The sequence below is a fragment of the Perissodus microlepis genome, chromosome 6, assembly GCF_051167445.1.
Source record: "Perissodus microlepis isolate ML-2025 ecotype Zambia chromosome 6, ASM5116744v1, whole genome shotgun sequence".
NCBI lineage: Eukaryota > Metazoa > Chordata > Actinopteri > Cichliformes > Cichlidae > Perissodus > Perissodus microlepis.
In genome coordinates, this window is record NC_140466.1 from 38238395 (window position 1) to 38254482 (window position 16088).

At 41.5% G+C, this 16088-nt stretch overlaps 2 protein-coding genes across 3 annotated transcripts; one reads left to right on the forward strand and one right to left on the reverse strand.

The window, feature by feature from the left end:
• The first annotated feature begins 1804 nt into the window (after window positions 1–1804).
• Window positions 1805–9671, forward strand: pgap4 (post-GPI attachment to proteins GalNAc transferase 4). Of its 2 annotated transcripts, none has more exons than XM_084932295.1 (2): window positions 1805–1918; window positions 5447–9671. In XM_084932295.1, exon 2 carries the CDS (start codon window positions 5692–5694, stop codon window positions 6895–6897), a length of 1206 nt encoding a protein of 401 aa, XP_084788421.1. In that variant the 5' UTR covers window positions 1805–1918; window positions 5447–5691; the 3' UTR covers window positions 6898–9671. The 2 variants fall into 2 exon arrangements, with proteins under 2 accessions (XP_084788421.1, XP_084788419.1); XM_084932293.1 differs by having other exon boundaries at window positions 1806–1924.
• A 3108-nt stretch (window positions 9672–12779) lies between these two features.
• On the reverse strand, window positions 12780–16012 carry LOC146386211 (uncharacterized). The gene has a single exon (XM_084932296.1). It carries the CDS (start codon window positions 14432–14434, stop codon window positions 13325–13327), a length of 1110 nt encoding a protein of 369 aa, XP_084788422.1. The 5' UTR covers window positions 14435–16012; the 3' UTR covers window positions 12780–13324.
• Window positions 16013–16088: the final 76 nt, after the last annotated feature.

A 16088-nucleotide genomic window follows, 5' to 3' on the forward strand; every position in this document is an offset into this window, starting at 1 on the left:
CCTCCTCCTTCCTTGAAAGCTCTTTTGCAATATTGCGTTTAAACAGTAGGTTTTCATTTCCAGGCTGTTAAAAACCAGTAAAGCAGCCCAGCATGTGTCTTACAGGTGTGGAGTCATTAAGGGAATGAAAACTAATAGTCTTTTTCTTTCCTAGGCTAGGCTTGGCAGTGTCTAGCATGCCATGGCATGATGAGCAAAGCGTCACTATGCTGGTGTTACCCCACTCTTCTTCCTGTAAGCTGGTGGATCTCTGTCAGCTGAGACTTACATACAGAATCTGTCACTGAACACATAGGAATAAACATTAAAGGTTAACAAACTGTTAACAAATCATTTACCTACTGTTTACCTTAACTGCTTCTTGACAAATAACCTAGCAGCACTTGCCAAATCTGTAGGTAGACATAAATTAAAATAATTTCTTACTAACCACCTTGGGCAACATGTGTAGTGTAAAGAGGATGGAAGTGTGAAGAAAATTGCTACTAACACTACACTAGCAAGTCTTGATGAGATGGCAGCTCTTCTCATGCCCAGGCTAACAAAACTTGTAAGTGGCTACCTGTAGCTCATTAGGTAGGTAAGAACTAATTGGAAACTTGGTGGTTCAGTCCCACGCTGCTCCAGTGTAGATGCCAAATATCCATCGGCAAGATGCTGGACCAAAGTTGTCTCTAACGCATCCATCAGAGTATAAATGTGTGAATGTTAGATAGAAAACACTTAAGCATAGAAAAATGTGCTTGCATGAATGGATGAGTGAGGCATGTGGTTGAGGCATGATTGAGGCAATGCTTAGAGTACTCAGGTGGAGTAAAAAAACTGCGATATAAGAAACAGTCCATTTACTAAGTTGACCAAGTGCAGATGTAACAGTTGTTTGCCAACAGTCGATCTTTATTATTCATTAATATTTTTAATCCCCTGCAGATTGACAGTTAACCATGTCACACACTCAAGGCTCGTGTTTCTGAGCTCATGAATAACTGTTTTTAGGGGTTTTCAAAAAATTATTTTTCTTTAGACTTGTGGTTCTCACAGGGCAACCACTAAAAATACACCATTTATAGAATATGATACTTTATATATATATAAATATATATATATTTATTAAACAGAATATAAAGTTTTTAAATGAGCTCAACCTTAAACACATGCATCAATACTATTAATCAATTTAACACTGATGGCAAACATTTCTCTGCAGAAAAAATATTCTTACTTTTTATACTTTTTGCATAGCAGGGTGTTTTATTACTGTTTCATTGCAACTTTTCTTAAAGTAAGGGTTTTTAAAAGTTCTTCCACCACTTGTCATTTCAGAAGACTCAGCTAATAGTCTTCTGAAATGTAAACCTTGTGCCAGTTTCCCTGTACGGTGACAATAAAGGAATCTTTGATAATAGATGATAAATAACTTTTGGTAGTATAGAAGAAATTTGTTTACTCTTTAACAGGACGGAGTGCAGAAAAGTGAAGATGTTCATGTATGTTTTAATCTGATTCAGTTTATGTTGTTAAATCATTGAATAGTGGATGAAATATTTTTGTTTGTTTGTTTGTATGTGTGTGTGTGTCACTTGTGGCTAAGCTGTTCCTTTTGCAGTGTTTATTGTGTGCAGTATTATGATTATGACACTCAACTCTGTGTCCCTGATAAGTGTTTAAAATGTTTTTGAGAGTTTTCTGCTGTTGTGAACAAGGGAGAAGCGGAAGGTAGCTTTCATTAGTGAGAACACAGAAAAAAAGACCCCTCCTGTATGCATTTCTTGTGTCAGGTGGCGCCACCTGCTGATCAGGAGCAGCATGCACCTCTGCGACTGTGTTCTCAGGAATACGGTATTTTACTGCGGGTCACTTGCCGTATCTTAGGGGAGGTTGCTGTGATGTTCGGTCATGTTAGCGAGGAACGGAAATCGTAAGTGTAAGTGTTATTTATTTATTTATTTGTCTGCCGTGTTTTCTCTCAGAATGTCTGAATTGTGGCCCTCCTCATTCTCGGATGGTTCACGCGGCGTAACGGTGATCTTTGATCCGTATTTCACAGCGCTGGGACGGCGCGAGCAACAGAATTTAATCTGGCACGTTAAGCGCAAACAATCATGTGTTGGGTGTTTTTACTAACTTTGACTGATCCATGGTGTTACCCAGAGCTTAGAGAGAGTGTTGTTTAAACACAGACCGTGTTTCTTGCCGTATGGTGTCATCTGTTATTCACTTTTAAAAAATAAAGCTACCACAGCGAAAAAAAGCACAGTAACATTTCTTGAGTTTATTTTTACTTTACTATTATACGGCTGGCGTCCACCGCTTTGTTGGCACACGCGCGGAGTTTGTAAATACTAAACCGCGATATAGTTTATTATCTAAAAATAGCGACATAACGACATTAACGCGCATATTATGTGAGCCACACTTCCTTTACGGAAGATTTCAGTGTTTCCCTGATTGCTGGCTCCTTACTGTTAGCAAACGTTTACTCGGGCTACCGTCTTGTCACGGGGGTTATCGCAACACGTAGATGCGTGGAGTATTTCTAGAATCATAATTTCCTAAAGTCAGATGTAATCGCTCAGTGTGGGGACAAGAATCACAACTCACAATAATTTCTGTTGAGAGCTCCAGCAGATGTTCTTAATGTACAGGCTGTTATCAGCTACCAGCTGCTCTTTGTGGATGTACACACTTGAATTCAGCCAGATGTCAGCAGACGTTTCATAAGTTGTCTTGTCTGATTTCCATCCTCAACACTGACAGGACACTGCTTGTACTCACTTTTTACTAGGCAGCCACTGTGCACCAGTCACACACTGTTCTTTACTTTAAATCCATCACAGTACAGCAAGCTAACCTGTTTATCCAGCACTAACCTGCAGAGCGACCTTATTAGAGTAAACAAGAATATTATCGCTAAAAATCAAGATCGCCTGATTTTATACACTAACACTATCACTGGGTGAAATCCACCCCAAACCTACTTAACCCTTTATCACTATTGCCGGGTGAAAATCACCCGAACACATGACTGTAGGAAAAAGCGGGCTTTGGGGTAGGGAAACACCCAAAGACACTTCAAAGACGTCAAAGACAATGCTGAAGCTACACAGGGACCCATGACACTCAGAGAAACGCAACTTATTAAAAATCATGTAAATGCAAGTTAGTCTGCCTCAGTTTGTTGTGCAGCATGTTTCACAATTTAAAAAAAAAAGCAATGCCACATGTACAGACCCTATCTGATTTAAAAACATGAGGACTTGCATGTTAGTTTCAAATTTCCAGTTTATCCAGCTGAACTGAGCAGTCCTTATCTTTAAATCTAACCTCTCTTCTTCTTCTCCTGCCTTTCTTATCTTTCCCCATCTCTGAGTGAAGTTAGCTCTTTTCTTTCTCTGTGAAATACAACAGTTGGACCTTTAGCTAGCAACACACTGTGCTACAAACAGTTTGTGCATTTGCTAATGTTTGTTGAGCTTATAGTTGCTTTTGAAATAACCTGCCACAACATGTTACACCTTTATTGTTGCTCCTCTTCTGTATGGCTAGCTAGATGCTGAAGTAGCACAACAGCAACTTGTGGGTACCGGCAGTCTTTCCGGAGTTGTGCTGAAAAAAACAAAACAACAACAACAAGAAAAATAACAAAAAACGGCCCACTTTAGCCCCAGACTATGGCACACGTCATTTCTTTTTATGCAACATCCTCAGGCCATTAATACTTGAACTCATTTGTCACTGTCTAGACTCAAATCGGTTTGATGTTTGAAGGCCCGTATTGACGTGAAATAATAACTCCTCTCAAATACATCAAACCAAAAGTAATGAGCCTGTTTTGAAAATGTACAGAGTAAAAAGTACAGATATTTGTTTAAAAATATTGGGAGTAAAAGTAAAAAGTTTTACAAGTTTTAAAAGTCAGAAAAATAAATACTTAAGTAATGTACAGATACCTGAAAATTCTATGTAAGTATTTGTACTTTGTTACTTCCCACCTGTGATTTTGGTACTCACATTTTTAACATGTTTAAATTAACTAATGGTTTTGTATCCACCACCACAGTGAAGGAGGAGTTCAGTATAATCAATACCTCTCTCACTTTACTTAGGTGTGTGTGAGCAATGTCAACATTCTGGCATTTAGGGTTATTTTTAAGGGTCATTCCATATAACATAAGCTAAATCTGAGAAGACTGTTATTTGTTTATTTATTTGTATAAGAACGTAATACCAGGTATGTGTGAAGTAACAGAAATAAGCATTGATTTCGTGGATGTTTTCTTTGTTTTCTGACAGCTCAGAAATCTTCGAAAGCGCTTTTGGGGTAGACTTAATGGGTCATATCACCAAGTGGTCAGAACAGTCTAAAAGATGTCCTTTCTATCTATATTTTATACCAGGCTCAACATCTAGGTGTGATTCCTTAAGGATAAAATCTTTTTCAAATTCATGTTTGCTAATGCTTGATTAAGAAAGTGCAAGGAGGGAGTAAAAATGGGCCAGCATTACAAACTGACAAAACAAAAATTTGAAGGTTTCACAAACAATCACTTCAGTCACTTCTTTGCCATAAACCTGGGGTCATTTTTGATCCGAGGAAAACACAAGGGTTAAGCATGCTATATTTCAACCAGCCCCATGTAAGTTTTAGGGCCTGTAACTCAGTTATACTGTCTATAGTTATACATCATACAGTAATGATATGATGGTAAAATTTTGCATGCCTTGTGGGCGATCGTGGCTCAAGAGTTGGGAGTTCGCCTTGTAATCGGAAGGTTGCCGGTTCAAGCCCTGGCTCGGACAGTCTCGGTCCTTGGACAAGACTGGTGGTGGTCTACTGGTGGTGGTCAGAGGGCCCGGTGGCGCCAGTGTCCAGCAGCCTCGCCTCTGCAAGTGCGCCCCAGGGTGGCTGTGGCTACATTGTAGCTTGCCATCACCAGTGTGTGAATGTGTGTGTGAATGGGTGGATGACCGGATGTGTAAAGCGCTTTGGGGTCCTTAGGGACTAGTAAAGCGCTATACAAATACAGGCTATTTACCATTTGCCTTCACTGTATAAGCGAACATAAAAAAACAAATTGCTGATTCCAAGCAGTTCACATGGCATGCACTCACTGATTTATCATGGAATAATCCGATAACGTAATTTTATCCTTGAAAATTCATGTTCATTATTTGTATTATATCATTAAATATGCAAAGAAAAGATTTAACAAAAATCTGGTACAAACTACAAAAAGAGAATGTTTGCCTTCAAAATAAAATGTTGTGCTTACCACTGCAATACATTTGAAAAGGTTTCAAATTTGTACTTTGAATGTTATTGTGCTCCATTTCCAGTTTGTGTCAAACTTTCCACATGAACTACCACTAGCAAGTAGTTTTCTAATGTAGGATCTAAAGGATAGCTGAAAACTATAACTGAGAAATACCTTGTCTCTCTCTACAGACATCAGTGGAGAAACAGACCACAAGGACTGAGCTGAAACTCTTACCACTCTGTTGACAAGAAGAAGAGCCAATAGCTGACTCATTTTCCACAAGGCTATCAGATCACAGCCTTTTATTCAGCCACAGTCATTACGTTTCACTGCTGTGGTAAGTGCTAGTGGACTGCTATATCATATTGGGACACTGTAAATGTTGACCTAAATCCTCCAGGGCAGATTCTTTTTGACTTTTTTTTGTCATCACATGACAAATTCCCCAATGCCTCGATGGAAAGTGTTCTTGAGCCAGTACCTGCGATGGTCCAGCACAGTCACTCAAGCCTTCGCCCTGTCCATCATCACATTTTGTGTCATATTTCCTCTGTGCTGCCATCGTCTGCTGTACTCTTACTACTTCATTAAGTCCATGTACCTCGATTCTATGAGTGAAGTGGTGCTGCGGGAAAGCCTAGATCGAGGTCAGGAGGCTCTGCACTTCTGGCAGAGCTCTTCAACTACAGCAACGTCCAGATTCAACAACTTCACTCAACATCCTGAACTGCTGGTCACTGTGGTAACAGCCAGGCGGAAGGAGGCACGGGACTACCACTACCTGCTCCAGGTAATGCTGCAGCTGAGTAACATTGTGGGAAGCTGTGGGGAGCAGAAGTGCGCGGAGGTGCTGGTCTGTGATGTGGAGAGTGGCCCGCAGGAAAACCAAGATGCCAAGGTGCTGGAGAGCCACTTCAGGGTGGTCCGGCGCTCACCTCAGGAGCAGCAGAGCATACAGGAGCGAATTAATACCTTTGAAAAGGAGAAGAGGGATTATGTCTTTTGTCTCCGCAGAGGCTGGGAGCTGGTGAAGCCTAAAAATATTGTCGTTCTAGAAGATGATGCTTTGCCAAGAAATGACTTTTTCATTGTTATAAAGGATTTGTTGTCACGTAGGTTTGCTCTTCACACTCTTTACATCAAGCTATATCATCCTGAAAGGCTACAACGCTACTGGAACCCTGAGCCATACCGCATTCTCGAGTGGGTGGGGCTCGGATTGGTTGGCGCAACGGCTCTCCTCCTCAGCTTTCCTTACTGGAACCCTTGTTCTTTCTCGTTCACCCTGTCCGCTACCCATCTCCTCTTTTTCACTCTATACTTTATGACCGTTGCAGAGTTGTTGGGGCGGCATTACCTTCTAGAAGTCCGAAGAATTTCCCCACAGCTGTATGCCGTCTCGCCAGCTACCGAGTGCTGCACCCCAGCCATGATGTTCCCTGGCAATGCCTCATTAAGGGTGGCTGAGTATCTAGACAGTTCATTCTGCTACAAAGGGCATGCTAAAGACATTGTTCTGTATCAAATGGCCAGGACAGTCCCTGGGCAGAGGTCCCATAGTGTAGAACCCAACCTCATCAGTCACATTGGGGCTTATTCCTCAGTCAGAGCGAACCCATCCAGGCCCAAGCTCCTCTAACAGAAGAAGAAGAAGAACTTCTGACTGCAAGGTTCACTTTAATCTGGTTTCTCCTTCCTGGGTTTTGCTTTTTTACCATCTTCTAGACTCTTTAGAAATCTTAACAAATTACTCAGTGAATGTTGGTTTGGTGATTTGCATTGAAAACTATCAAGGGATTAGATCGATATATTAGTAGATGTCTACGTTCCAGCTTGTAGACGCACATGTGTTTTTAGTTCTCCATCTCTCTGATATACATTTATTTTAATCCACCCTGCACAAATTGTGTAAAAGGTGGTGATGGTTTTCTTCAGAAGAGGTTGAAAACCACACAAACCAATGCAGGAAAATAGCATGTCCTAAATTATTTTATATAGAAATGTTAGATGGCAGAAAATGTTACTTTTGACCCATACCTTGAAAGCCTCTGCCACTTCTTTATTGCCAAATCATCTAACCCACTCTCACTGAGCTGTGTGGGACCCTTCTGGGAAAAAAAATGTAAACGGTTCTCTTCTTTGTTTACCTTTTAAAAAAGAAGCCAAATGCTGCCAGAATGCCTCATTGTTTGTCCTTTGTCTGTCCTTTGACTGTTAAAGGATTTATTCTTTTTTTATATAGAATAATCACAGTAAAATAAAATGTAACTCCTTAGAGTAAGGAGAGACCAATTCACCAGACTATGCCTAAAGTTTCTAAAATTAAGTTACAGTGGAACTGGTGTGTGAGAGCGACAGCTGATTTAGTCGCCTGTCGTGTTTACATATTTACATTAACCTTTTGCAAATATGAAAGTGGGTAGAGCCATTGGCTGTTGTACTCTTAGATTGAAATAGGTTTTAATATTGTATAAAAGCTTAACATATCCACGTATTCTGCCACCTGGGATTTTCCTCCAAAATGGTACGAGCATTCAGAAGTCAACTCTAATTGCTGTTTGCTGCAGATTTTCTTTTCAGTTGTCTCACACTTGCTTTCTTTCTCTAGTTATGCCTGTGTGTGTATTTGCATGTGGTGATGAAACATGAGCCCTGGCTCATGAAAGACTAATGTCTGAGGACACCATTCCTGGTTTGGGTGTGGATTTCTTTGTTTTAATTTAACAGGTTTAGTGATGTAACAGAATGTACACCAGTGGCTGTTCACTCACAATGAACAGTCTAAAATTTTGGTTTCAGCTCAGGCCTGCTCTTTGATTTGATTTGATTTGATATACCTTTATTAGTCCCACAAGGGGAAATTTCATAAGGCTGCCGACCTATTGCACGCAATGGCGGCGCCATCTTACCCTCCGACCATACATACATTACACAAACATCACATGGGGAAGACAGGTCAGAGAGGTATAACAATGGAAAATGCACCACATGAGGAAAGATAAGGAGAAAAAAATAACTCCCCCCAGACTGAGCTCCAACAGGGAGATCAGTTTGAGAACAGAAAAAAAACACCTCTGCACATAGCACATGAAAAAACTCTTAATACACCAAAGAAACACATGACAAGCAACAGGGGTGGGTAAAGGGTGAGAGACAGCCGAATTAGTACATCTGGGCCTGCGTTCGCTGGTCTCCTTGATCCCCGTCAGCATCGGATTTCTTAGTTAACGCTATTAACCTTTTGCATGTGACTCCTATAAAGCTTACACTGATAAGAGCACATTTATCACTGAAGTGCACAGTACTTGTTGACACACTGCCCATGAGTTCATTCAGTAGACAGAAACGCCTTCTGTTTTGTAATCCAATGCCGAGCTGGTTGAGCAAACACTCCTTTCTGCTGATTCTGAAACAAAAACCGCCTGCTATTCCTTAAAACACTGAAATTCTGTTTTACTGACTGGCTGCAAGCTCGTTAGAGAATCAAAGTGAATCTTGGCCAGAAACGGGAAAATTAGAAATTCGCCAAATGTACACATCACATACATCACAAATTTGCCTTATTTTAATCTTCATTTTTTGTTTTTCTAAATTTGAGTGAATGTTAGCAATTCATTAAGGACTGAAATATTAGAAAGCACAAAATGTCTTATTTATATTATTTTGTGTTGACAGGACATAATTTATTTGGTAAAGGGCTAAGTGACAAACCGGATTTATCTACAAGCGTTATATTTTATTTGTGGCTGGTTTGAGTAAATGCCATTATCTATGATTACTGGTCTGATTTTTTTCTTTACCTATAAAGAACACTTTAAAAATTAATACACACCACACACATTTAGAACATAAATTAAAATATGACAAATATCAGTTTTAAATAAAAGAAAATCATTAAAATCAAATCATTGATTTGGAAAAATTATCATTAATATTTTGTTTAAAAGAAGATAGATGTTCACTTTAGCTGTGGCTGTACAAGAGAAGTTATCAGAGCTGACTGCTTCGGTTTTTATTTGGGTTATTTGGCTTTCTCATATATACATTGGATGTATTTCATTTCTAAATCATCAATATTGATGTAACTGTTCACTGTCATAAATATTTAATTTGAGTTAACATTGTGTGAGATTTAAATGATTTTCTCTTTAATGCTTCTCTTTCCTAAATTGTTCATCACAGTACAAACTGTATGGATATTGGTCAGAATTATTGAATGACCTGAACTGAGTGATACATTTAACTATTTCTGCTGTTTGTTTTTTGTTTTCAAGCACTGATATTTTTACTCTAGTAAGCTGAAAAATTGTATTTAAATTTTCACTTCTGATTTGGATTTTCACGTCTTGTTTTCACTGTGATTCTTTTACTGATTTTACAATTAATACAATAAATCTTTTGAGTTTTGAGTTACTTGTCTCTCTGGGTGTTTGTATACAAGCACCATCTTTGTTACTGTTCAGGATAAACCCAATAAGGTGCTGGATGGGGTTTTAAAGATGGGGAGTTCTGGACTTCATTGTACACGGTGAGACAAACATTGAAGCTGAACCATCCAAGCTGTTGCCATGAGCCAGGTGCTTAGCTGAGCTTTGGTGTCCCCGAGATTAGCAGTGTCCTTCAGAGAGCTCTCATAATTCTTCCCAAAACATCGGATCCCTTGTTCTTGGGTTAGAATCTCTGACCTTTGGATGCTGAAGGTGTTTTTTTGTCAGATTCATCAATTGGATTGATGAACTCATCATGATTACATCGTCCATGAATTCTCAGTAGGCAGGATGTCTTGTGCTGTCATCTGATGTCACCTCTGCACTGCGTCCCTCCACCTCTAGCAGTGGATTCATTGTGGTGATGAACAAAAACAGTGTCCATGCCATTTAGTGGGGTTCTTTCCTTATCACTCGCCTTTTCTTGAGCGTTCATAGTTTTTCCTGTACTTCCCTTTATCCTGTGATCTGTTGCTGGTGTCTGATTAAAGCGTTTAAACTCCAGGTCATCCAAACTTTCAATTTCATCCCCTCTCTCTGTGCTCTGAACAAAATGAGCTGAGAGGTCTGGAGCACTGTGGTGTGCCTCCTGGCTCTGGTCCTCTGCTGAGCATAGCTAAATATACTGCTCAGGCATAACAATCATTGCTTTGTCTTACTGCCTTACTTTATTCACACCCTCTCTTAACACGCACAAGTAACAAGCACAAAGAAATTGAAGACAAATAGGAAAAAAGAAGAAAATATAATAATGGATAGAGTACAAATAGAAATACAAATATACAAATCAACAATCTCCTTGTGTTTTGTGTGTGAGTGAGTGAGAGAGATGATGTGTATGTATGAGATCTGGGCCATCCGCATCCCCCAAGAGTACCAAAGACCTGAGGCCACACATCTTGACAAAAACTGTCTCCACCTCAGCAGGAGAAGGAGGAAGACCCAAGATGGAATGCCCAAAGGTTGATAATCACAGAGAATCAGAGGCAATGAAGAAGAGCTAGATCTCAGACTCTGCAGGCATCAGTTATCATGACAGCACAGTTGGAAAAATACTGAACAAGCCCCATGCAACAAGTACGTCATGCAAAGAGAAAGCCTCTTTTTTCTAATGCAGCAAGAGTACTGTGCTACGACCCCCTCTGCTAGGCGTCAGGGGAGGAGTAACATACACAAGCCCCCCCACACAAAAATGAGTAAAGTAAAAGGTTTTAATGTCAAACTTTAAACAGAAAACTGACAGGGCTGTTCAACAGACCACTGGGCATATAATTATTACATAAAGAACAAACGAAACAGTCAGGCATAAAAGCTAAGGGTTAACTAAAGCAGGCTGGCAGCACACAAAATAAAAGCTAAGGGTAACTAAGGCAAGCCAGCATCACAAAACTCTAATGAAACTAAGTTCAGCTGTATATCAGGTTTAAACAAAGAGCAACACAGCAAACAGGTTTAACAAACAAGCTTCACATGCAACGCAGACGAGGAGGACACTGCATGTCCACTTCAGAGCAGCCGTTTCCCCCCTAGTGTGAAGGATCTTCAGCCTTTTATACTCCCAGGTGCAGACAATCAGCCAGTCAATTGGTCATGGAGTGTTCATGGGATCTCCAGGCAGCCAATCGTCCATGAGGTCTGGCACACTGTGATCTGCATAAAAGAAGGCTGGCACAGGACTCCCACCAGCCAGTCATCCATGAGTCCTGGCACATTTAGATTTGCATAAGCACAAAAGGGTAGTCTCACTCTCTCCAAGGCCCAGGGCCGTAACACCCCTCCCCTTAAATACAAGACTACGTTTTGTATACACAAATTTCAATATTCGTGACAGACAACAAAACAAGTGATACTCACAACCGGGAGAGGCCATCAGCTAGTACAGTTTCTGATCCTTATATATGCCGAATCTCCAAATTGTACTCTTGTGGCAGCAAGGCCCATCGCATGAGTCTTTGATTGTGGTTAAACATTCGGGCAAGAAATACAAGTGGATTATGATCAGTGTACACTACAATGGGTAATGTGCCAGACCCCAAGTACACATGGAAGTGCTGAAGAGCTAGCAACAGGGCCAATGTCTCCTTTTCAATGGTGGAGTAACTTAACAGATGCTGATTAAATGTGCAGTGGAAATAACAAATGGTGTAGTCCAATCCCTGCAAGTCTTTTTGCAACAGTACTGTTCCAGCCCCAACAGCATTGGCGTCAATTTCTAACTTGCATGGTTGCATCAAGTCGGGTGCAGTCAACACAGAAGTGTGGCATAGGAGGGATTTTGTACTTTTAAGGTAACCAAGTAAAAATAAGTAAGTGAGTAAAATAAGTAAGACAAATACTTTATCACTTACTCTGAGGTGTCTTTTTAGAGAAGCCTTATCATAAGTGTGTTTCATTTTTCTTTGTGAAACGGCAATGAGCTGCTTAGCCAGAGCATTGGCCTGACCCCAGTCCACACTTCCTGCACCAGGTGGGTACTATTGACACATTAGCACATTTTGCTCTATGGAATAGGCTTGTTGCTCATGGTTGGCTTGCTCAGCACTTACCACACGCTTAAAACATGGCTTTAATGATTCGCCAGCTATCTGAGCTGTCGACAGGTTTTCTCTGGTCAAAAGCAGTGGAATATCTTTTACAGATGGACCAGGCTCCTCAGGGTTCACCAAGTCTGGGGAAGACAAAACATTGTTGTCGTCAGGTAACGCGGCACCCTCCTCAGAAAATGAGGTCATCAACACAGAATCAGCGCGGGTAACGTCACCATCTTTACAGGCTTGGGCACGAGTAACCACACAGGCTGGGTACAGCTTTAGGGTCACAGAAACATCTGGGGCATCACAACTGAGGGGCTTATCCAGCACCTCCAGACTAGGACGCACTAATCCGCCCGCAATATAATTTCCTAGCAACATGGCCACCCCCTCTATGGGTAAGGTTGGGCATACTGTGACGGGGAAAAATCCCGTAACGAGTTCTGACTTGATATAGATCCTGGTGAACGGGTCTGGGAGCATAACCCATCTCTATTCCACGCAGCACAACATTAAATCCACATGCACTGTCTGCTGAGAAAGGTAAAGCACTAGAAAGGATTAAGGTCTGAGACCCTCCGGTGTCTCTCAGTATGCGCACCGATTTTAGAATTTATCAGTTAGCGATACAAAACCATCAAAGATAAATGGATCAAAACAAGGGTCTGGCACCTTACCACCACAATCAAGCACCTCAGGATGGAACGCTGCTTTCACAAAGGCAACACCTTTGGGTTGCTGAGAATTCACTGTTTTGCGTTTCAGGGCCAAACAGTCCGCAATGACATGTCCCGGTTTATGACAGTAGAAACACTCTCGACTCTCTTTAGAGCCTAAGGGTTTAACAGTGCGAGCCTGCTGCGCAACACTAAACTGTGACTTCTCTTTAACCAGAAAAGAGGACTTATGGGTGAGCACATACTCGTCTGCGAGAACTCCTGCAGTCGCTAAAGTGGTTACTTTCTGCTCATTAAGGTATAACACTATACTCTCTGGAAGACACTTTTTAAAGTCTTCCAGCAACATCAATTCACGCAATGAATCATAATCACTGGCTTTTGTTGTCAAAGAGGATACCTTTTTCCCTGGCAAACTCCACATACGTTTGGGAGGGACGTTTCCTCTGTAGCCGAAATTTCTGCCTGTATGCTTCTGGAACCAATTCATATGCTTGCAACACAGCTGATTTAACACAAGAATACTCCAAACTGTCTTTTAAGGGAAGCGCAGCTACCACCTCTTGGGCTTTTCCAGTTAGTTTACACTGTAATAAAAGGGGCCAGATCTCACTAGGCCACTGCAAAGCACCAGCAATGCGCTCAAATGCTGCAAAATAAGAATCCACCTCAGCCTCTTTAAAAGCAGGCACTAAAGAAATGCACTTACTAATGTCAAAAGGAGAAGCGGACGAGGAGGTGGAACCGGAATTGTCAGCAGAGACAGATGAGGCTTGAGACTGAGCCTCCAGCTCAAGCTTTCGCAGCCTAACGGCTTTATCTGCCTCTATCTCCAGCCTTCTTATTTCGAGCTGAACCCGCCTGTTCTGGGCCTTCTCCTCAGCCTCCAATTGGAGACGTGCCAGCTGCACCTTCAGCCGGGCCCTGCCCCGTGCTTCTGAACTTCCAGAGGAAAGGGGATCATAGCGAGGGAGCGTGCGCGGCGTCTTCCCCCGCTCATCTCCCACACTGTCATGACCCGTACCATCTTTATGGTCCCCCTCAAATGAGGAAGTTTGACTAGGCTCACCAGAGACCACAGGCACTTCAGGCAGATCAGGGACTTGCATTAGACCAGCCTCCACCAACTCGTCTACTACCCGCTTTTTCAGGTCACTCTTATGGAGTGTTTTAGAGACCTGTAGCTTAAGGTGTTCTGCAATTTGCAGCAATTCGCATTTGCGGCAGCTCTCTAGGAGCACAACAGATGGAGCTTTTAAAAAATCCTCTAAACAAAATGGAGCCGACATGGCGCTCAAAACAGGGAAGAGGGCAGAAGAAGAAAACAAAATGGAGTGGTTGTATGTGTGTGTGTGTCTGTGTCTACTTGTCTGTCTGTCCTTCTCCCTCTGACAGCAGGTGTTTCCACTCATAATCAGGGTCACGGTGTATAAACAGGAAGAAGATGGGGGCAAACAGGGTTGTTGGGCCATTTCAGCCATTGTTTGCACTGTGTGTGACTGAGAGAGAGGGCGTTATGACTCTTACTGGGAAGGGTGACTTGTGTGTGTTGTGTAGCGACAGAATTTGGCTACTGGCACTGAATTTGGTACCAGTAGGATTAGCTTTTTCTTGTTACTGTTAATCTCCTTTATACTTTTTCCTTCCTCTCAGAAAGGATTTTATCTTCAGGTTGAAGATTGTTGTGTTCTAGTTATAATTAGTTGATACTGTTATAATAACCACCGTTATCTGTTTATGTTAACTCTGAATTCTGACTCCTTCTTCGAATCCTGTTATTTATTTATTTATTTATTTGCAAAGTATACATTACCCTCTCATCCCTTAGACCTAGAATGATTGAGTCTGGAAACTTTGTGGCACCATCATCTGTGAAGAGAACCACCAGTGGCAGATCTCCCAGTTCTGACGTTATCAGTGAAATGCTAAAGCCGCTTGGCTGTAAGCACAGGCTCCACTAGTTAATCTCAGGCAACCCTCATGGAGCATGTTTGGTCAGAAACATGCATGACTGTTGGAGGTCATTTTGTCGGGGTCTAGTGGTACTCCTATTCTTCCTTGCACAAAGCAGCAAATAATGGTCCTACTGCTGGGTTGAAAACCTGGACAGTCTGAGGGGCAAGTTCACAGTGCTGGGTGAACTGAAACATAATATCCCAGAGGTGTTTTGTTGGCTGTAGGTCAGGTATTAATTCCTTCATTATCCAGAAGCTCCCTGCATACTCTTGCCGCAGGCATTGATGTGTAACAGGAGGAACCCAGGACCCTCTGCAGCAGTGATGTGTCTGACAATGGGTCCAAGGATTTAATCCAGACACCTTATAGCAGTCAGGGTGCCATTGTTCAGCATTTATAGGTGTATGCATGCCTCTATAAATATGTCCCCCTAAATTGCATAACATTGTCCATGACTTCTCCAGACCCTTTGATCTTCTGTGACATGGCGAACAATGAAAAGCACAGGGCGCCAGTGGCTGACCTGCCAATTCTGGTATTCTATGGCAAATGTCAATTAGACATCATGGTGGTGGGCAGTGGGCACAGGGCCCACTAGAGGACTTGGGCTCTCAGACCACCCTCATGCAGTTTGATTCTGATTGTTCAGTGACTTTCACAAGCAAGAAATCAGATTACTTTGACACTCTGGTGTATCACAAAAACACATGCCTCAGACCAGATAACTTGAAAGCTGGAATGTAAATTGAGTCTTACCAACCTTCACATGACCTGGAAAACTAGTTTGCTTCTCATAAACAAACAAAGCATGTCCTGCTTGGAGGAGGGCCTGGTGTAGACCCAGGACACACTGGCTTACTGCTTACCGACTGGTCATGGATCAGCAATTGACCAAAAATGATTGCATCAGTCAATGAGTTTAATCAGTTATATTAACCCCCCCCCCCCAAAAAAACAAAAAAACAAAAAACAAAAATAAACATAGATGTGTCATTGCATATGCTCTGTAGTTTGCATTGTAAAGGTATTTTGCTGTTAGTAAAATGGTCAATGTAATTCAACAGAGGACCAATTAGTTGGCTGATGGGATGAACATAAGACTCTTAAAGTACACAGGTTTTTGCTTTCCTTTTTAAAACAAAAAAACATACAATATCTGTATATATTATCTTTAATTTC